This window comes from Chamaea fasciata, unplaced genomic scaffold (genome assembly GCF_029207755.1).
Source record: "Chamaea fasciata isolate MVZ Bird 193981 ecotype frontalis unplaced genomic scaffold, bChaFas1.0.hap1 SCAF_5, whole genome shotgun sequence".
NCBI classification, from domain to species: Eukaryota; Metazoa; Chordata; class Aves; order Passeriformes; family Sylviidae; genus Chamaea; species Chamaea fasciata.
This window is the reverse complement of record NW_027094090.1, coordinates 60,215,008-60,237,577: the sequence shown is the minus strand read 5'-3', so window position 1 is coordinate 60,237,577 and position 22,570 is coordinate 60,215,008. Positions and strand designations below refer to the sequence as shown.

The 22,570-nt window shown below is 43.2% G+C and overlaps 1 protein-coding gene across 1 annotated transcript in view; it reads left to right on the top strand.

Annotated features, from left to right (window-relative positions):
* Positions 1–19,973, top strand: part of PAH (phenylalanine hydroxylase) — a 33,890-nt gene extending 13,917 nt beyond the window's left edge. The window contains exons 3-13 of the mRNA XM_066183929.1: positions 406–589; positions 5,932–6,020; positions 8,239–8,306; positions 10,658–10,854; positions 11,203–11,338; positions 12,273–12,342; positions 13,752–13,808; positions 14,818–14,913; positions 15,234–15,367; positions 17,519–17,634; positions 18,218–19,973. Of these exons, the coding sequence (XP_066040026.1) occupies positions 406–589; positions 5,932–6,020; positions 8,239–8,306; positions 10,658–10,854; positions 11,203–11,338; positions 12,273–12,342; positions 13,752–13,808; positions 14,818–14,913; positions 15,234–15,367; positions 17,519–17,634; positions 18,218–18,261 (1,191 nt within the window). The 3' untranslated portion in view covers positions 18,262–19,973. The remainder of the gene's footprint in view (positions 1–405; positions 590–5,931; positions 6,021–8,238; positions 8,307–10,657; positions 10,855–11,202; positions 11,339–12,272; positions 12,343–13,751; positions 13,809–14,817; positions 14,914–15,233; positions 15,368–17,518; positions 17,635–18,217) is intronic.
* Positions 19,974–22,570: the final 2,597 nt, after the last annotated feature.

Sequence of the window (22,570 nt, the reverse complement as noted above, 5' to 3'; positions counted from 1 at the left end):
TCCCATGAAGAGGGTACTCTGCAGGTGGAATGGCTTCTTCCTGTGTTGATCCTGGGGAAATATCTCTGTCAACACAGACAAGCTCTCATTATGTGCTTGAGGTACTGGAGTTGCCATTTACAATACAAAGCCGGTTTACAACTTGTATGCTGCTTCCACCTTTCTCTCAGCCTTCAGTAGTGCCTAGTCTTTGTGATGGTGCTCTGTGCAAGGGTGAATCCCACATATTTCTCATTCTTCCTTTCTGTTCCTCTCTCTGTTGTGAAAGTCCTCAAGTCCAGTGGCCACTTTGGAGTTATTTGGATGGTACAGCATGGTTTGTTGACTGACACAGGTATTTATCCAGTCTTTATGTCATATTCCTTCCCCTAAAAACTGTGGGACCAAAATTTCTCTTTCTCACAGGAGAAAGGTATAAACTTGACCCACATTGAGTCCCGACCTTCCCGTCTCAACAAAGATGAGTATGAATTCTTCATTAACTTGGAAGGCAACAATGTCCCAGCACTGGACAAGATCATCAAATCCTTAAGAAGCGATATTGGAGCAACAGTCCATGAGCTTTCACGAACAAAGAAGAAGGACACTGGTAAGGATATGCTGACAGGGTTAACATTGACACAGGCTATTTATGTCGCATACTGAAATTACTTATTTTTTCCGGTAGTAAAGGAGATCCTCTTGGATCTTTATGGCTACATTTCTCTCTCTCTGTCTATTTTTCCTATACTGTAAGCCGTTTCATTTGGAGATTTTCTGTCAGTGTAAATTTTTGCCATGATTCTGACTAGGTCTCCTGGGAAACTAGGGAGGCTCTGCCACCCACTTTGGTGAGAACAGGACTAACTTTCCATTACTGTATGAAATCCTAGACAGGTCAGTTGCAGTTCTGCCTTTGGACAGAAAGAAGGGAAGATTTTGTGAGCCGTTCATGCTCCTAATTATCAGAGATTTGCTGGAGTTGAGGCTGCTTGGTGCAGTGGTGGCTGCCCAGCAGATAGTCTGAGACAGATTTAAATGCCTCTTCAGATAACAGATGTGATTTTAATAGGATTTCAGACTTTAAATACTTTAGGTCTGGATCTTCCTCTTCCTTCCTAGGAGCAACATGAAAGGGCATTAATACCTTCTTGAGATCAGCGCTGGTAATCCTTTTACCATTTCCTTTGTGTCCTACCCATGACATTACATTTGAAGATAAAAAAGAAGAAAGCAGATTCTCTTTGGAGTCAGTTTTCTCCATTCATAGACAAAGGGACAAAAGGTTGATTAGGTGATTTATGATCATGTCAGTTGAAGGGGCTCACATTTGGGGGGCTTTTTTATTTCCAGAAGAAAGCTACAGGACCTACCAGGTCTTAACATTAATTTTTCTAGTTACCATGAAAAGAGTTAATAATAAACTTTATTAAATAATAAAGTTGTCTATAAACATATGCCAGAGTCAGACAGAGATACAGCTCTAAGTATCATCCAGGAAAGTCTTGCGTGTGAAATTCTGACCTCGCAGAAGTCAAAACTCTTGTGGTCAGCTGTAGGATTAGGATTTCATTGCATGTCACTGGATTGATCAAAGGAGTTTTTTGAGCTAGATTATCCTGTCAGTGCTTCAAAAAGGGACTTGATCCTCTTCTGTCTGAGAGGATAACTTGTGTTTGTTTGTTAGTTTCAGCAATTCAGAAATAGTATAAAATGGGAACAATTTATTGCCAAGGAGAGAGAGGAAGATTGATATTTCTTTTTGCCCTTTCTCATTTTTTTCAATTTCAACTCCTCTCATGTGTAATAACGGTCCAGTCAAACTGAAATCCCCAAAGGACCATATTTTGAAAGGTCAAACAAGCCCTGCTTAGGGGATGAACTATGGGTGGCAAATCCTGGGTGGAGGCAGCTACAAGGGCAGTGTGAAATGGGAACAGCCCGAGCTGTAGGAAGTGTGGTGAGATGCTGTCCTTTATCAGCGATGGCATTAACAAATTACAGGCCTTGTGGTGCATTTCAGGCCAGCTTGTCTTTCAAATGTATCCTCCTGGCAAGTCTGGTCACAGTCCACAGATGTGCTTGTGTGAAATCTTATTCCCAAAACACAGAACAAGAGCACTATGCCTCCAGGGAGCAAAATCTCAGACAGATGGTTTATGGGGATGTTGCCACACTTGTCTCAGTGGGCAGGTAAAGGCTGGGAAGGTTTTCTTCCAGAGCCAGTCTGGAATCCTGTGGGACTGATTTCTTTACTGCTGCCTAAGATGCTCTCATTTCTTCCCTGCTAAGGATTTTGCTCCTGCCCATGATTAGAGAAAGAAAAACCTTATTTTTCTGTTTCCGGTGGGAAGCACACAGTCCCATTCTTGGGACAGTGCTTTGTGGGCACTTAGAGGAAACTTCTTTATTCTGTCTCTTCTGTATAGCTCAGTGTTAAACACTGTGTGTATGTGCTTTATTGGACAAGGGATGAAGAAATGGCTTTTTCTTTTTTCTTTCTCTTTTTTGGGGGGGGGTCACTTTAGCTGCTTTTAGTATCTTGTCTTAACTAGATGCAAAAACTAATTGACACATTCAAATAGTTATAAATATCAGGTTTGGATCAACAGTGTAATTTTAAGTGACAGCAGGCCTGCAAAATGCTTTAAATCCAAATGTAGCTTTAGAATTTCAGATGAGAAGGGCTGGCAGTTGCTGGACCAAAAACTCTTTGTGTAGATGGAAAGATTTGTTGTAAAATCACAGTGCATCTCTTAGTGTCTCTTTTTGGAAACAAGATGGGTATCTGCAGTCCACTTGGAGCCCATGAATAAAAGTAATTAAATATTATTCTGTTGCAGCATTAGGGAAATGCAGACAATTTATTGCATTTCTGAAACAAGCTGGGAGCTGGGGATCTGTAAGGGCCTTGTTTGCTAGACCCTGAGGCTGGCCAGAGCATTTGAGACTGTTTAAGAAAGGGCTAAACCTGGGCCTTGAACTGCTATAAATTGCATAGACCTGTCTTTGACCCTCCTCCAAATGGTCCAAGTGGAGGATTCTGCAGAAGTCCTCACTGGCCCTGCTTTGCTGCCTCTCATATAAATGGCTTATTAGCATTCTGCTCAGCATTTGACCCCACGGTAATTTGGTCACCACTTGGGTGTCCAGCACCATCCCATAAATGCTGCTGTTTCACTTAGAGACAAATCAATATTTATTACTGATCAGCCCACGTTTGCTCCTCAGACCTTCACAGAGGCCCAGTGTTGCAAGAGCTTGTCCCGGCAATTCATTAATGGCTGTGCAGACAGACAGCGAGTCTGGCAAACGGGCTGGAGGAGGATGTGGCAAACAAAATATGGGATAGATTCAGCAGGGGTAATTTGATTTGATCTTGTGAATAGTTTCTGGGAGGGCTGGGGACAGCATCCTGGCACACCACATCTAGGCAGAAGACCCACCAGTAGCCTTTTTTCACCCTGGCCCTCGATGTGAGGGCTCTATGGACTTAACGTGGTGTTTGCCCCAGAATTGTCCTCAGAGTCTTTGATTGTTTCTATGAGAGCTGAGAAAGCTCAGCACTTTCCAGGACCCAACTTAATGATTTATGCTGGTGCAAACACTAAGTCTCCTTGGGATTTCCCTTTCACAGCTTGCCACTTTCACCTAACTCTGCAAGCTCAGAGCTGCTCTCGTTTAGCTACTGCTGGTGTTTGGGTAGGCAGGACCAGGACTTCATGCCAGGAGGATAAGTTTCTTCTCCTGTTTAGGGAAAAAGCAAGCCACCCATCTCCACACCCAGGACTGACACCACATCAGCCTGGAATCAGTTTGCTTTGAGTTTATAATGAGGTCTGCACCAAGTACTAAAGTAATCTTGAGAATAAAACATTTAATGAAAGTAAGTCAGTATGGAAAATAACTCAGCAATGGTTCAAACCCTGCCCAGAGAGACCGTTCTTATTCAGGCCAGCAAAGCCCTACAGACATCGCTGCCAAAATCCAGTGCAGACTTCAGCCCCCACCAATTTTTCTATACAGCCTGGACCCTTCAGGTCATGGTGCATCCCTGAGAAGAGTGGTTTTCTCGCTAACACTGACAAATCCTTTGCTGTGGGGCTGCCAGGCAGCTTTTTTCCCCCGGTGCCTAGCATAAAACCATTCACCAATGTGCCTCACCCCAGGCTGGTAGTGGGCAGTCTGAAGCACAAAACAGTGAAGCAATTACTCACCATCACACAAAGCTCAGTGATACAGCCAGGAGATAAACCCAGACAGAAAACGGGCAGGACACGGTGTAAGCAGTGACCCCTCTCTGTGAATTCAACACACCTTTTTCTACTCCCCCTAGTGATTAGTTTAAGTGAAGGGGTTGGAGGTGCAGGAAACTTTCTATCAGCGGGGGGCGAGAGAGTTTCTGGAGCAGCTAATAGAACCAGCGGTGCATCCAGCAGCAAAGAAACCCATTTGGGACCTTCCTGCGTCTGCTGCTGCCATCTAGTGACTTGCTCAGGTCCGGTTTTTAGGGCCAAGAGAAGCGTGCGCATCCTGGAGAGGGGCGGACCAAATCCCACTTCTGCCGGGCGGGAGAAGGGGAGGCACCGCCGGGGGTACCGCTGAGCGCCGCGGCGGGTCCCGGCATCCCGGGATTTTCCTGGCCAGCAGCCGCCACCTGCCTGCTGGAGACAGATGTGAAGGCGCCCACCACGGAGCCCGGCTGGCGATGGGACAGCAGGCAGGGGAGTGGGCTCTCTCTCTGCCTGGGGCCCCCCAAAGCGAGTCCTGTAAAGCTGCTGTTGCTGCTCCAGCGCCTCGGCGCAGGTGCCTCGCAGAAACCCAGTGCCACTAGCGCCCTCCGTGCTGTGAGGATCGGCACAAAACACGGCTGAACAGTCCTGGAGACGGAGATCCTCTTATCCTGTAGGTGGTCCATGAGGTCCGGGATGAGCCCCGTCACCAAGGAGCTGCAGGGAATTCATTCAGCAGCTGCTGGCCGAGGATCAGGTTGATTTGGCACAACCCCCAAAATAAGATGGGGAGGTATGGCCGAGCAGCAGCGCTCCCAGCTGAGCAGAGAGCCACAGAGGGAAATCAGCCGTTTTCCAAGCACTGGCTGAGCAAGCAACACCCGTTTGTACAAGAAAGTCTCTCAATGAATTGAAAACTTTTTACTGATAGAGGCTGCCCCTCTTCAGTCCTTGTACTGAATTGCCATGAAGACGCTTGACTTACTGGTGTTTTTATCTCAACGCATCACATCTGGAAATCCATGTGATTCTTCCTTGTCCTTCACCTCATGTCCTTCTGCAATGAGAGGGTCACATGGGCATTGCACTGTGTGGTCAACACAGTCCTTTCTCACGTGCTGGCTGTGCCTGAGACAGCGTGTATAGAATATGAGTTACAAGGCAATGGAGAACCCAACCAAGAAAGTTAATCAAGTTAATGCATTATTGTGTAATGACTGCAGTGATACATTGCTAGTGTGAGGTATTAGGATGCCTTTTATTGTTTTGTTTCAGAATCCTACCTCAAGTGGAGCCACCAAGTAGGTCTAAGAAAGAGTGACCTTAGAAAGGTCCAAAAATTCTTTATCTTTGTTGTGGGGTTTCTTGTTATTCCTTTGAAAGGGATGATTCTGTCTCATTGTGAAAATTTTCTGCATTTTGATAAACCAAGAGACCAGAAGTAATAAACAGAAAATCATAAACATTACAAGCCAGCTCTGCACCAAGGTTCAGATGCTCTTGATTCTCTGTATTTTTCCAACAATGTAAAACAATCACAAATTCAAGACAACTTACTGGGTTTGTTCTAGTTTCCTGCTACAAGGAAAAGGATTGAAAGAATTTAGCCTCTTGCCTATGTTTCTTTTTATATATGATGAAAAGATGAAAATGTCAGAAGAAGGCCCAAAATCAAGTAACAAAGAAGGATACCAGTCTCTATTTCTTTTCTGTTTTGCAGTGCCATGGTTCCCAAGAAGTATCCAGGAGCTGGACAGGTTTGCCAATCAGATCCTAAGCTATGGAGCAGAATTGGATGCCGATCATCCTGTAAGAATTATTTTTAGAATTTTTTCTAGTTATTGGCACCGATGTTTCTCTCACTTAAATTTGCTCTCCTTCAGTACAGATCTAGTAGACTAAATCTCACATGGTACAGGACAAGAAGGCTACTACATTTCTAGGGTTATAATCAGCCCAGTCCCTGGTCATGGAGTAAATCAAACCAAAGGTTGCTGTAATTGAGCAAATGCCAGGAGATCTTAAAAGTTGTAGTGGTTTTTGGAGCACAGGGCCACCACAAGGACACATCTAGTCTTCCGAGGAGGCTCTGATGTAGTGATTTCAGGCTCACTTTGTGTATCACTGACAAGAAAAAGAAGCAACATGTCGTAGTCCAGAGAAAGAAAGGCTTTTTTTCGTCATTGATTACACAGACATGATTTAGCTCAGTGTATTGTTATGTGGATGCTAAATCTGATATGGTACTTTTATGGTGAGACACAACGAAAGAAAAGGTTCTTGGTTCAAAAAGTTTGTGGTTTAAATGGTAGCATCAGAAAGTTTTGTTCATTGACTTAGCTGATAAAAATATTGTTTAGTGGTTTTTCAGTTTTGTTCAGATACAAGAATATTTTCTGCCTCTATTCCCTCTCCAAGTAAACAACAACTTACTTTCATTTGTCAAAACACACTGAGTTCCATGCAGTGCATCAGAAATTGCTGCTATTAGTTTAATTGAGATAGGGTGATTATAAATAAATTACATGCAGTGCACCAAAAATTGCTGCTATTAGTTTAATTGAGATGGGGTGATTAGTCATTCACTACCTATTGCTTAATTCAAGACGTGTTATGTACCATGTGCAATGATTCATGATGTTCACTGTGGTCATATGAAAGGCAGAATGAAAGGAGGTACACTGAGCCAATGGCCCCCTTGTGTGTCATGCAGGAATAGACCAAGACTGTATTTGAAAAAAGAATCAAAAAAAAAAAAGGAAAGAAAAATACATAAAAAGGAAGGAAGCGTCTCTCCTCCAGTTCCTAGAATTAGTGAGCCCTTGTTTCTCAGAAAAGAAAGCCAGCTGCTGGGATAAATAGGTGGGACAGTCCATAGAGTGCCGAGAAAGAGAAATTAAAAGAGCCTATGTTTTTAGTAGTTAAGTGATGCACGGGATTTATTCACAATGACCTCCATGACAGGTTAACCTTGGACAGTGCATTTTTTGGGCCATTGGCTACCTCTTTTTGATTCACACTCTTGAATTTACACTCCACTTCAGCTGCCTCCTGTATTTGGCTGTGTTTTGTGGCCCCTCAGTCCAGTTGTGCTGTTCACCACTAAGAGATGTATTTATGGACTGCCGCAGCACCCAGGGAGCTGTTCCTACTTGCCCTGCAGAAGGGGATCCTAGCTTGAGAGGAGGATGTTTCTGCACTCCAGGTGGTGAAGGCACTCCTGGTCCTGAGGATCTTTTAGTCTAAACAGTAGGCACACTGGGGTAGGAGAATGGTGATCCAAGATGAAGATTTAGAGGTTTTATTTCTTATCCTTGGTTTTATTGCTAATTAGCTGCAAAGGTCAAGCTCTCAGCCACAAGGTCTATTAGACATTCTTTGTAGTCATTAATTGCCTTCAAATGGTTGAATTTGTACTACAAGCAGGGTTTTTTTGGCCTGCTAAATGGCTACTGATCCTCTAGCAGTTTGAAAATGAGCCACACTTTTAAGTGTGGTTCATGCTGAAAATCTGCCTAAAAGGTCTGATTGGGTTGATGAATGTGTTTCTAATGTGTTTTGATTCTGCTCCTCTAGAGCAGCCCAGCTGTGTGCCAGCAACAGCAATAAGCTTCAAGGGAAACCAGAAGGGCATGATTATCCAAGTACTGATAATTTTGGGTTGCTCTTACCAGGAGCACCTTGTTGTTGCTGTAAAGGAACAAGTTTCCCTATCTCATAGGAAGTGGAAATGAGAAAAAAAACCAAACAAAAACAAAAAACAAAACAAAACAAACCAACCCAAAAACCAAAAAAAAAACCAGCTTGGGGTGGGGGTGGTGAGTGACTGTAGCTGGGAAGCTTTGGTGGCTCTGCAGTCTGGGAAGAGTGGTGCTCTGGGTGAGTGGAGCCTGGCAGAACAGAGGCAGCTTTCCCACCGACCTTGCTGCACGTGGATGCACCAGCCATGCCTGAGGGTGCTCAGTGGGAGGAAGGCTCTGCACCTTTTGCACTTATGCATGGGCTGCCCGTTGCTGTTTCTCTTCAGGGGTTCAAGGATCCTGTGTACCGGGCCCGGAGGAAGGAGTTTGCTGATATTGCCTACAACTACAGACAGTGAGTACCCACTGCAGGGGCAGAAAGCAAGCCCTCATCTCTTGCCCTTTCCTAGGGTGCTCAACCTGCTGGCTATCCCTGCTTTTCCACAAGCATCCTCCTGCTGTTGGCTTTTCTCTGCCATGTGTTTAAATCCTCCTGTTCACGCATTTATCCTCAAATTGCAGCAAAACAAAAGTAAATTGTTCCAGGCACATGTTCAGAAGGGACATCATCTCCCTTCTCTCCCCACAACACCCCTCTTCCCCAGCTTTGTTGTCTAATTGAGCAGCAGACTGTTGCTACTACAAAGACCTGAGCATTGAATAAATCTGGTATTCGCCATTAAATCAGGGCTGGGGGAGGAGTGCCTATCATTAACATTAAAGCAGGATCTGCATACACTATTAAAATAATGAATAACTTATGGTCTGATGCTAATCCAGTGTCTATTACCCTACTTTTATCGTGTCTAATCCAGCTGCAATCAGCAATTTAGGCTTCCATTTCCCAAGAAAAATAAATTAATAGAGATGATAAATTCAGTCAGAACAGGCTTATTTGATTATTTTCAATGATAGACCTGGAGGAGAAAAAATTCTGTTCCCAGAGACACTCACATGTATAGATCAGTACTACTGGGCCTGATTCTTGCTGAGACAGGTAAAAACTGTGTTTGCAAAGAAAAAAATTAGTGTATATTGTAAATGTTGGTCTACACTTTGCACAGGATCAAAAGATAGCCCCTGAGCCAAAGAGCTAATAATGTAATCACAAAATGAGAGATGAAATTGGACTGTTTGATGGAAACTACAAAATGTCAGGTGAAAAAAGTCAGAAACCCAGTTTATAGCTAGAAACTTTGGATAAGATTTTGTGTCCAGATTTGAACAGATCAAATGTCTATTCTTAGATATCCCACAGAAGATACAGAGAAGTGGGCAGGAGGAGAGGCACAACCAAAGTTATCAGGCTTTACTAAAAAGGCAAGGGTTCTTAAGTTGGGAAGGTGCTACACAGCTGCAACAATAAGATGGGTCAGTGGTTGCTTGCTTTGTATTCTTCCTAACATTAGTTTAATCCTTTTCTGTATCCCTTCTTTTACATCTGTTCTTTCCTCTTTCTTTGTGCTGATTGCCTCTACTTTGCCTTTGCCTTTTTGCCTCCTTTCATGATAGATTTACCAACTGCTTTTGTTGAATGCTCAGTTTCCCTGATTTCTCTTTTCTTTACTTTTAGCTTGCCTGTTCCCTTTGCCTTACTTTGCTTCTGGCCCATTGATCCCTAGAAATTTTTTTTTAATTGAAATTTGAAAGGTTTTTAAATAGCTGCCCCCCGTAGCCCTGGAAGATGATTGAGGATTATTTAGGAGTGCTATAGGAACAAAAATCCCCCAGCAATCCTCATAATTCAACATGATGTTTAAAGCTCCACAGATCAAGGAGAGCTGATACGGAGAGACAGAAAGTGATGGTTCCCCAGAGGAGCTGCCCTGAGGCTCAAGGAAAAGTGAGGGAGTGGGAGATGGTGGGGTGTCATCAAGAGTTTAACAATGGGTCTCTGGGGCTTGGAAAGCTTCAGCATTATTCCAACAGTGTTGTTAACCCTATTAAGTTACTTAAACCCCTTTGATTTTTCAAAGCTGCTGGATTCACTTATGGCCTTAACATTATTGCTAAGGAATTGGTTATTCACAGGAGGCCAAACTGCATTGCTTGTGAAGTATAACTCCTGTTAATTTCAACATGAGCTAAGCACGTGAAGGCCTGAGGGTGGGATTTAAATCATAATTACTCCTTACAGTTATAAGAAGTCAAACTGGCTGAAATCTGCATCTGTTGCGGCCCAGAACACAGATCAGAATTTCTTGCCACTGCAACAGAGTTTTATGGAGCTGATGGTTTCATGGTTTTTTACAAAAACAATTAATATAATGCTCACTAGAGCATGAAGTAAAACAAAAAACCAAAAAAAGATATGATTTCTTTCATATCTAGAAGGAAAAATAAATTGAAACCAACAGCCAGTGAGTATTTTTAGAAGAACACCTTTAAAAGACAAATAAACACTGATTTACTTTTAACACAATAATGCAAGGAGCTGTCTAAAGGCCATTATCTCAGCCAAGGTCAGTAGAGTCCTTTCCAGCCAGTGCCTAGGCACAAGTGAGGCTCCTTTTGCACCTGCCTGTCAGCCCAAAAGCACCTCCCCTCCTGCACCAGCATCTCCTGGTCAGGTCTAGTAAAGCTCAACATGAAACAGAATAAGAAAACTGTTTTGAGAATAGCAAGTGGGAGAGGACAAAGAGCATGATGTTGGTGGCATAGGATATTTTCTGTGGCTGATGTTGAGGGTATCCACTTTCTTTCTAGTGGCCAACCTATTCCTCGTGTCACCTATACAGAAGAAGAAAAGAAAACTTGGGGCACTGTCTTCAGGGAGCTGAAGACTCTGTATCCAACTCATGCTTGCTATGAACACAACCACGTGTTCCCACTGCTGGAGAAGTACTGTGGCTACAGGGAGGACAATATTCCCCAGCTTGAAGATATTTCAAATTTCTTGCAGAGTAAGTTAGAAGCACCTAAAAGAACCAAATTAAATGAAAGGCCTCAGCTATCAGTGGGGGTGGTGCTTCCAGAAAAGGAAAAACAATCCCTGATTTATCAAAGGCTCCCTATGATGTTTGGGCACATCAATTAGACTGTGTCCTGGGTCCTTCTCTAATGCTTCCGAGGGTACAATGGGACAGATGCTCAGATACTGTGCTGCTGGTATACCTGGGCAGAAAATAGCTTGCAATTAAACTCTATTTAACATAAGACCGTCAACAAACTTTTCCCACTGTGAGGAGTCTGGATAAGGATAAATCAAGCATATCAGCTGTTTTCAAGGTGCTGTCTTTCTGTCCCTTCAGGCTGCACTGGGTTTCGGCTGCGTCCTGTTGCAGGCTTGCTCTCCTCCCGGGATTTCCTGGCTGGGCTGGCGTTCCGAGTGTTCCACTCTACGCAGTACATCCGCCACGCCTCCAAGCCCATGTACACCCCAGAGCCGTGAGTATTCTGGCACACAAAGGGTGTAAGGCTGCAGCACACCACCAGCAGGGTCAGTCCAACTGGGAATAACTGTGTGGGACTCTACAGCACTCCTGGGAACAGAGCTAAGGGAGAGCAGTCAAGGGACCGCTCTCTTCTGAAAATGTTTATGGAGCGTTTTTTCTAGTCCATTTAACAATCTGCATCCACTTCTGCAAGTCCTCCTGGGGCAGATGAGATAGTTTTGCTAATGAAGGCCTGCTTGTGTGGTGGCTGGGATGCAAGAGAGCAGTGTACAAAGGCATTTAGCTAAGCTATTAGCACCCAAGTAGTGCAGCAAGGACTCAATGTGCTGCAAGCAAGCTTCTGGCAGTAAGATAGGAGAAGCCGAGACCATTGAACCCATCTCATTTTCATTTTGGAGTGTTTCTCTCTGTCCCTGTCCATTGTCCTTTTCCACTTGCCATTTAAGGAACAGATTTCTTATTCTGCTTCATATTGTTGCAATTCTTCCTTGGTTTTTTTGCTTCCTACTTTCCACAAACTGTTTTCCCTTTCTTTTTTCTATTTTTGAGTCTTCTGATTTTGCTTCCTGCTTTTGTTTACCCCACTGCCATCATACCAGCCTGAAATGTCTTCCACAGACTTTGCCATTTTTGGACATCTTATCCCCTTCCCCTTTCCATCTCACCAAATCACTTCTCTGTATTTGAAAAACCTAACAGTCCCTGCTGCTGAGGGATGTACGATGCAAAAGCACAGAAAACCTTGGGGCTTGCAAGCATTTCCATCACAAGAATAATTTCAGAGCAAAATGTTTTCCTGTGAATGATATCTGCTGGTAGGTGCAAATGCACTGTGCTCTTGAATGTTTGCTGGCTCTAGGGCATTCTTCCAGCATTGCTGGACTTTTCCTGAATCACAGTTATTCAGATGTCATGTTTTCCTGCAGTGATATTTGTCATGAGCTGCTAGGACATGTGCCTCTTTTTGCTGATCCCAGTTTTGCTCAGTTCTCCCAGGTAAGTTACTTGGTGGTTATATTATTTGTATAATTAAGCACACAGTAATTCAGAGGATGATCCAAGAGCTGTGAAGGGTGGTGCAGATTCACCTTTAAGCATACTGTGTAAGAGTGGCTGAGATGGTTTATTTATTGCTTGAAATCCTGGATGAAGTTCACGTAGGTGAAATCATAAAGTCCAACTCCAAACATGATCTTGTGTGAGTTGCTTTTTGACAGGCCCTGTGAAGCCATCATCTTAAAACCTTCCTGCAGATGTTGATCCTTCTGAGTGAAGTCGTAGAGCTCATGAGTCAGATGGATTATTACTTCACCATGATATTCAAATGTTAGGGAAAGTGGAGATTTTGTTTTCTGCTGAAGTGACATTGGAGGCCGAGTAAAGTGAGGCACTGTCTCAGCTGTAAGCATGGGAGAAGACTGGAGAGGAGATTTCTTTTTGGTAGTGTTAATGGCTCTGGAAAAGAAGCCAAGCCCTGGAGAAGCAGTAAACTTTTGGCTGCATCCTACCAGAAAACATGGAAATACACAGAGAAAGGCCAAAGACAGAAAGACTGTCAGAGAGAGAGAGAGACAGAGAGAAGGGGAGAGAGGAAGGAAGGACAGAAGGGAGGGAGAGAATGTAGGCTTGATATAAAATCTCAAAAGACAGTTTGATCTAGTTAGTAAGTTCTTATTATTGCCTTCAGGCTTTGCCCTTTCCTAGAACTGGTGTTTCCTTCCAGATGAGCCCTACTGTACCTTGACTTACTAGGATGTGACATGGTGATAAGATGCTCCAATGCCTTTGCTGTGTGGGGGGGAGCCCGCTGATTTTTGCACTATGCAGTCCTCACTAGAGCAAATCAAGAAAGGAACCTGATTATATGTAGTCTCTTGTGTCTGTCTTTTGAATCCAACTATTGCATGTCTCCTGGAAAAATCCCCATTAGCTCCCAAGGTATGAATAAGCTCTTTCAAATCATGCCCTGTCATTCAGAAAAAAATAGCTCATTCAAGGCTCCAGGAAAACTCCTTTAATCAGGGCCCATCAAAACAAAAAGAAATATATAAGGTGTGTAGGTGTGATTGATTTGCCTCCTTTTATCCCTATCATTCTCTCAGATGTTCATTGTAGACTTGATCAAAAGCCTGTCAAAGCAAGAGGAAAATTTTATTTGACCTCAATGGGCTTTGTACCAGGCACAAAGGATCATGCCTTGTAAATGACATTTGGAGAAGACCCTTTGTTCATTTTTGGAGAGATTTCTTGTTTAAAATTGATCTTGCATGATAGGAACATGTCCTGTAAACATTTGTGTGTGGTAGTAAGCAATGGTAACATTTAAAATGTGAGCAATTACATAAGATGGGGCACGAAGAATGTTTGCAATAAACAACTTGAAGAATAATGGTTTATTGTTACAGGAAATTGGACTGGCATCTCTGGGAGCTCCAGATGATTTCATCGAGAAACTGGCTACGGTAATTTAATAGATGAGGGCTCAATTTTCCAAAGCGCCCTGCGTTGTCTTAATTCTGCTGCCACTGAAGTCACTGATAGAACTCCCATAGAGCTGAATGGGATCAGAGTGAAGACCATGATTGGAAAACCCCACCCTGAAACAGTTGCACTAAAGGAAAATAGCTTTGGCACCCCTTATTCAAAGTGACAGTTGTGATTAAACACAGAAGCCCAAACTAGATTTCCTCTAGCAAAAACATATTGGGCAAGAAAAGATTATATGTTACTACATCCCCACAGGAAATTCCAAGAGGCAGCTTCTGTAGCTGTTTTACCTTCAAGCATCTCTTCCACTTTGTCAGGAAGACAATATCCTCTGTAGTCAACACAGATTACCTGGATGCTACTCTGAGACTACTGAGACCCAGAGCTGCAAACTTTGAATAAAACTGGGGATATTCCTCTGAGATTAGGGTCCCCACTGCCAAATGGAGGCCACCTGGGAAAAGAATTCCACCAGCTTTGACACTTCTGATAGATAGGGTAGGTTTTTTTCTGAGCCAGGGCAGGTATCCCTTCAAAAGGGCAGACCCAGGAGAAAGGCCACACACACCATCTTCCTTCCCTACTGCACCAACAGCCTGTTCACGCCCCTGCTGCAGTCAGATGTGTGAAGCAAGACTCAAACTTTTCAAAACTAAGGTTCAAACTTCCACTGGGTTGGCCAGACAAAGTAAAGCTTTATTGCTATAATTTCATTGCCCCTGCTGACAAAGATAAGCACAGTAAAACACAACTTTGTTTGTCATGGAACTGAACTGATTCTCAGGCACACAGAATCTTGTGCTGTGCTTCTCCTAGGAGAAGAATTTCAGTCTGAAGAGACATTTATTGCATTAATACCCTTGAATTTGACACATAAAAATATTTTATGTAGAAATGAAAACTCCAAATGTATTCAAATAAATGGTGTACACGTATTACTTTTTTATCAAGAAATCATATGTTTCTGTCTCATTTTATTTCCAGGTTTATTGGTTTACAGTTGAGTTTGGACTATGTAAGGAAGGAGATTCTCTCAAGGCATATGGTGCAGGACTGCTGTCTTCATTTGGGGAGCTGCAGGTGTGTTCTAGAAAATATTTCAAATATGTTTATAATTATTCAATTTTTTATTCTGAATATCTTCGGATCTTTGCTTTTGCTTCATACTTTGTGCACAGAAGTAGCATGAAATGTAGTACTTCATTGCAGAGCTCTGATAAATGTGTAGATGTATGGATACACAGGGAACTCTCACCTCCTCCTTTCCCAGTAAGTGACATTATCACTGTGTACCACAGGAGCAACTCCTCCCTGTCTGAAATGGGGTTGCTCTTTACTTCTTTCACAGCTCATTCAAACACTCTTGCACTGAAATAAATTTCTTACCTTTTTGTTCATAGTATTGTTTGTCAAGTAAGCCTGAGATTCAGCCTCTTGTCCTGGAGAAGACCTCTGTGCAGAAGTACCCTGTTACTGAGTTCCAGCCTGTCTACTATGTCGCTGAAAGTTTTAAAGATGCAAAAGATAAGCTAAGGTATTCCAGCCATTCCAGAGAAGAACCCATTCTTGTCTGCTGCAAATACAGTGGATTTCTGCCATAACGGGTCTTGGGTTGACAATCGTGTTTTGAGAGGCATTAGAAAAATTTGTGCAATGCTTAAAGATAATAAATATTTTAGATTCTCAGAATCTTGGGCAAAAATGAGTAGTAACAGGAATATATCTTATGCATGAAGTCAAGAATCTGTGCTTAGTGTATCTAAGAGCTTCATTCTGTTTAACGAAAATGCAACAAAAATAATTATCTGTTCAATTGCAGTGATGCCAACATTTAAGGTCAAATCTGGGTAAATAATGCAAACCAAGCAACTTTACCATTACTAGACTTAACAGTTCTTGTAAAAAAAAGAAAAGAAAAAAGAAAAATCTCATGCTAGCTACTCCTTTTCCTCTGAAGTTATGTGCAAGTTCAGGTCTGATTTTTGGAGCAGGAATGGCTCAGCCTGTGTTGGGGTTCAGCTTGGCTTTCACCTTGGCAGTATTTCTATTCCTGTTAAAGCACCAAAACACAACCATATGTTAGTCAAGCCACTGGGGGTTTGCCTTGGTTCACGCTCAACATATTTCTCACTTGGAGATGCCACATACGAAGTTGTCCCAGACCTGCTGTCCCTTATCTTTCTACCATTCACAGACAAATTGTGCTACATCCTGGGATATTCTGCTACCTCAGGCCCCCCAGCTCTGAGGCCTTCCTAGCTCTCTCCACTGCTGCTTCCTTACTTGTCAAAAGTCTGCAGCTTCTCCTTGTGCCCTTTTCTCTGGGGAAATACCTGGGAAAGATGGCCTTCTCTTCTGGGCTGTGCTATTAATATCACGCACAGAGCTTCTATCCTCTCTGTATACATCTCTAACTGAGTAGCGAGCTCCTTGAGGAAGATGCTGCCTTACTTAGCTGCAACAAAGTATCTTGGAGCTTTTTTTATTTGCTTCAGTGACCAAATTCAAAAAGTGGTTAAATTAACATAGAGGTTCTGGGGGTTGGTCCAGTGACTGTGTTAGCAGCTTGCATCTGGACATGTGTGTCTGTGGGTAACAGGATACCTTTCTGAAAAATTATTCTGAGACTGGCCTAAAAAAATCTCAGCTTAAGGCATTCGTATTCTAACTGGCATCTTGCCTTCAAATGAGATTTAGGAAAGCCATTTTCAAATGTGGTGTCTCCTCTTAGAAAAACCGGACGCAATGCTGCTAAGTTCATCATCGTCAATGTAATATTTTTTCACTGTCACACCTTGTGGCCTGTTCATACTGAATACTGTTTGAGACAATGTCCTTAGCTGATAATAATAAGGTTGAAACTGAAGAAGCTTTGTGGGAGTGGCATCCAGCATATTCCACTGTTCTAGGAGTATGGGATTTACCCTGCTGAGTCACAGTCTGTGTAGTGGGGCTCCATAATCAACTCCTACGTGCTTCCCTTCCTCTTTCAGCAATAACTTCAGTAATCCAAAACAGATATATAAGCCAGTATCCTGCTGGGATCCACAAGGAGCCTGAAACAATAGCTCTGACCATCTCATCCCATTCAGAGCACTTCTTTCCGCAGTTTTGTGGTTATGCAAATTAATATTTTCCCAAGACACTAAAATCTTAATGCTTCTGACATGGGATTAACTATTTTGCAACAGAGAATGCTGCTTCACTCCATTAGCTATTGTCTAGCTCTGAAATTACCTGGAAGCTACCAGGTAACTTAAGAGCTAGACCATGCCAGAAGTTAGGTCTCTGCTTGCTCCTTGGCATACCAGTATGGCATAGATCCTTGACCTTAACTCCCCACAAGCTCAGCCTTGGATTAAAATTCCCACATTTTTCAGTAATGAAAGGAAAATGAGGCTTACAGGGTTGGCAGATTCCAGTTGCTATATAGTTGGCCCATACCAGGAGCAGTGTTGCCATGCCAATACCTTAGTTAGTCCTGTTCAGAAAAGAACAGTGGTGATAAAGACAAATGCAGTTTCAAGTGTGTTGCAGAACATTGTAGGTCTTAGATCAGTCAGTAGGAATTTCAGTTATCTCCTCCCATAGATTTTCTTATCCCCACAATCAACAAATGCACACAACTAAGAAGAGTTAATGAAAAAAAATTCAACTGTACATTTGTTTGTCTTTTTTCCCTCAGGAAATTTGCTCAAACAATCCCTCGTCCTTTCTCTGTTCGATATAATCCCTACACACAGAGGATTGAAGTCTTGGACAATGCAAAGCAGCTGAAGAACTTAGCTGACACGATCAATAGTAAGGAATTGCAGATTTTTTACCTTGAATTCCTCAAAACTTGGTCCAGAAATAGGAACCACAAGGCGGATTCCATCTGGTTGCATGTAATGCTCTAAGCCTATCCAAGATAAGGCAGCACACATCTTCTTTCTCATGAAAAAATTACTTCTCAATTCCAGCCAAGCTTCAACAAGCATTTCCACTTGAATGTAACTTGTTAAATCTGAAAAAAAACATTTTTGGTGGAGATGCTAGGAAATGCCAGATGGCCTTGAGGTGGATCCTGATGTGTGGCTCTAGCTGTTTTCAGTAAGGAAGAGGAGGAGAAGCATGGCTTTGATCCCATTTTCCCCCTCACATTGGGTAGCCTGCTGAGAGCCAGCTCCTCTGATCCTGTGAGAGCCATCCTTCTTATGGCTAATGAGGGCAGAGGGATGACCTGCAGACCTAACTCCAGTAAGACCCTAATAAATGTGTCTAGTTCAGCACTTCTCTGCTCACCTTATTCTTTAAGAGAGGGAATATAAAGGGTAAAAACATACAGGAGTGTTAGAAATGGGCTAGTTCTGGAATTAACTGCTCTGATTATTTCCTTTTGCAGGCGAGATTGGGATCCTTTGCAATGCCCTTCAGAAGATCAGATGAAGATTTGCTGAAACTTGCTAGTGACTAGAAGCCATCATGTGCGAGAGCCAGTCTTGATCTAGCCTCAGTCTATTATCTTCTAGTGTACTGCATTAATACTTACGTTATATATCTTAATTATTAGAGATTAGCAGAGAAGCGGACATCCATAGGTGATCCTCAACTCTTCAGGCCTTCAGACACTAATCCATTTTTTTCTCACTAGCATATAAAAATTACCTTATTCCTGGGAATCTTGGGGAAGTCTGTATATGTTTTGTGACAAAGGTTAGCAGAAGGAGATCTTCACCGTGCAGAGCTTTGATCTGCTGCACCTGTGAGGTCTGGAACCAGGGATGGGATGTCAATTATTAAGTGATCTACCTTGCCTTCTCTCAGTCACTCTCCCCTCGGTGCCTCCCAGTTGTCCAAGGTTCCTATGAAACTGTACACCTTTCAGAGTATACAGGGAGATCTTTCAGGGTACAAAGGGAGATTTCCCTCAGCAGGGAAATCAACTACTCACAGTTGATGGCTTATGTGTGAAGGCTACATGTTTTCTGTGTGTGTCCTTCCCTGAGAGGTGTCTTTTAACTTTCTGGTCTCACAACCTAAAAGATGGATACCAGCACCTTGGAAATGGAGAGGAAGTGCCTGTTACAATGCAGCTGAAGACGTTGGAGCCTTCCACTCCTAACTCACTGTGTCTGTGGCTAGAGTCCCCACCAAAGCCATGGAAGACCTGGATCAGCTGTGTCCCAGTCCAACTGCATTCAAACCCAAACGTTATGTTAAAGGCAGGCCCTAAGTAATGACATCTTTTTGCATCTCCATTGCCCATCTGGGCATTAATCTCCCTTTTTTTTTGGTGAAAACACTTTTATTTTTCCTGTAGTATGTGTCAACTGAGTCAGCAAATGGAACCAAAGGTGATTCCAGCTTAACTCAATGGCTGGGCATGGAGAGAGGGGTTTTGCTGTTCAGGAAGCTGTTTCTCTATTTATCCAATAAATTTCACTCATATCAGCTAAATGCCCTCTTGGACTAGTCCATATTGTATAATGCCGCCTCATAGCTCACTGATAGGAGGGAACTCAGCATTGGAACATTGATGTAGAATAGAGTAGAGCAAAGCAAAGCTGAACAGTATTTCTAGCTTGAAACAATTTTGCATCATGACACTAACATGACTCAGGGGTCACATTTCTGTTAGAAGATTGAGAGGTGGAGAGGGATTTGAAAGCCCATGAGTCTCATACCTACCATAGTACTAATTTTGTATTTATAGTTTGAAAATCAATACTGCTTTAATGTAAGCATCATCCTTTAGGAAGATAGAAACTACAGTCCTTTTCATTATATATATGGTGGGTAATAACATTAATCTAAGGATACCCGCTGGAACCCTTTTCAATAGACATATACTTATGCAAAATGGTATAATTTTGGTGCTTTGAAGTAATCTTTTTTATCTCAGTATCTTTTTATTCCTTTTTTTTTTTCTCATCACAATGTCTCTCTAGATCTTTCAATCCCACTTGACATGTATTTTCAGTGTGAAAGTAGCCCATATTTTTCTCTCTTAATATAATAGGACCCATGAGGTAACTGTATACTACGAAGAGACAATTTCATCCCAAGGGTAAAGTCTTTCACACTAATCCTCAGACAGCTTTCCAAGCTCCTGTGCTTCTGGCTGTTGCTATGAATGACAGCAGCAGTACTTCTATAGTGATATTGAGAGCCCAGGATTCATGATTTTCTTTTATGTGCAAGTGGAATAGTTAGAGAATATTCATGCCATGTCTGATTCTCTGTCCCTTAATGCAGGTTTAAATGAGCAATAGCTCCAGCAAAAGCAGCATAGCATGGCTGCTCAGCAAGACAGATGAGAAAAAATTAAATGTTCAGCATTTTAAAAGCAGAGGAAATGTATGGAAAGTAGATTTTCTTGTGGAACAAATAATCTTGTCCATTAGTACTTGAAATACTACAAATAAATCACATTTTAAATAGTACTCCTTAATGGGTGACTTCCTATTTCCATACTTAAGGAAAGTTCCAGCTGTGTAGGAAAATGCTTTTTGCATTATCTGACCAGTGTAAACCCTCCTTGTATGGTAATCACACAAGTCAACCAGAATAAATACCCAGCTAGGAGAGAATGCCCATCTGAGGTGTTCCCCAGCACAGAAAAAGGCTCTTTTGCACTGGTTGACTGTCACTCATCCAGCCAAAATTATGAGACTGATATAAACATTTCCTAATGTGGGCCATTACTTAGAAATGCACAGCAAAGCCCAGCTTGCTCTACATTTGCATACTCCGTAAGTCTTTGAGTGCTACTCTGACTAACCTATCCCAAACTAATCTTTTAAGTTACCTTCCTCTCTTCTATCCCATTGTGATCACATTTCTTGGTGTCCTCATCTCCAGCGTGGTTTCAGGTGATTAAAGAAGGTTTAGGTGAGGCCCTTTGCTTTGCAGTGACCTTGGCCCAGGTCAGTGACTGTGGTGAAGGGAGGGCTTGTTGGCACTGGTGGACTTCTCTGGGTGTCTTAAGATGCCTACATCTGACAGCAGTCTCAGAGAAGAGACATTTTATTCCCCAAAGAATGCAGAAATTGTTGAAGAAGGGATTTAAGCACAGGAGCAGTCCACCGGAATGAATGCATTACCTTTAAACCTCCCTCTGCTGCTTCAAACCATGCTGGCAGCTGTCAGAGAAGACATTTTGATGTTCAGATACAACCATCTAAATAAACCTAAATAAACTAAAAATACTCATGCTGCATCCATCTCAAATGAGTGATGCTCCGCTCATACAGAGGTACCTGCTCATACCTGCAATGGTACCAGATAACAAAAAGGGCAGGTTGTTTGTGGTGATCAGACATGGCCTTCTTCTCCTGTGCCCAGCCTTGCCACCACTGCTGGGGGAACATGGGAGTGGGAAGAGCTTTTTTTCCTCTTAAAGGCCATCTCTCCACCCTACTAATTCAGTTGCAGCTGCCATTCAACCACATCTGCGGTGCCCCCTTGCCCTCCAGGAGTCACCTGGGACACAAGGGTTCTGCATCAGGGATGGGCTCTGTGTGACAAAAAGTGACCTGCTCCATGGCCCCTGGGCCCAGGCTGAGCATGGCTGGGACACCCCTCCTCCCAGGTGTAGCAATGGGGAACAAAGACACACAGACCCCCCCCTGGCATGCGAAGGAATTTGCTTTATTGTCGAAAACACCTCCCTTATATACCTTTAATTTCCACCAGACATAACCGAAACTTAACAGAAGGGCACCCATTGGCTGCTCAGCTGCAGGGCTGCTGTACCACATGTCTCACCACCCAATCAGCTTCCTGCTCACATGCTATCTGTGTGTCTCACCACCCAATCATGTTTCTGCTCACATGCTGTGTATGTGCCTCACCACCCAATCAGCTTCCTGCTCACATGCTGTCCATGTGTCTCACCACCCAATCAGCTTCCTGCTCACATGCTGTCCATGTGTCTCACCACCCAATCAGCTTCCTGCTCACATGCTGTCCATGTGTCTCACCACCCAATCAGCTTCCTGCTCACATGCTGTCCACGCGTCTCTCCCCACAGCTGCCTCTCACCCCCCATTCCACTTCTCACCACCCAGCCTGTTGCTGTGCCCTGCTACAGGGCTTTCTAGTAAACCATCAGCACCTTTAGCAAACACAACCCCCTATCCCACACCCAGGCTGCACCTGAGGGCTGCAGGAGCCAATGTTCCTCAGGATGCGAGACCTCTCTCCTGGGCAAGGTGCTGCGAAATGCACCTTGGGTTTGTCTGTCAGCATGGAAATAGATAAGGAAATCAAGACTTTCCCAGTGCTCTGTCTTGGCCCAAGGGAAAATATGGTGCTGTCATGATCCCTAGAGAACAAAAATTTACCTCCAGGAGAGAGGTAAGAGCACAGTAACACTTAGGGGTGTGACCGAGCCAGGATGAGCTAAGGGGCACATAAAAAATGGCTCGATCTGCAAAGGGAGGCCAGAAGGGTGGTCTTATCTCTGGACCTACAGGATGACCTTCACAGGGGGTCAGGGCACGCTGTAACTTGGGGTATGAAGATGTGGGTGCTCATACAGTTTTTTGATGTCAAGTGTAAGTGAAGGGAAGATGTGCCTGCCCTGTCAGGAGCAGAGCTAAATCCCCCTGGAGCTCCCCTTTCTTGTGGGAGCCTGCCACCCATGAGAAAGATGTGACCCTGGTCTTTTTGAGAGCCTGTTTCACTGGAGATAAAGTCATGACAGAAAAATGTTCCAATGTAGGAATGTAGCCTGAAGGCAGCACTCCTGTCT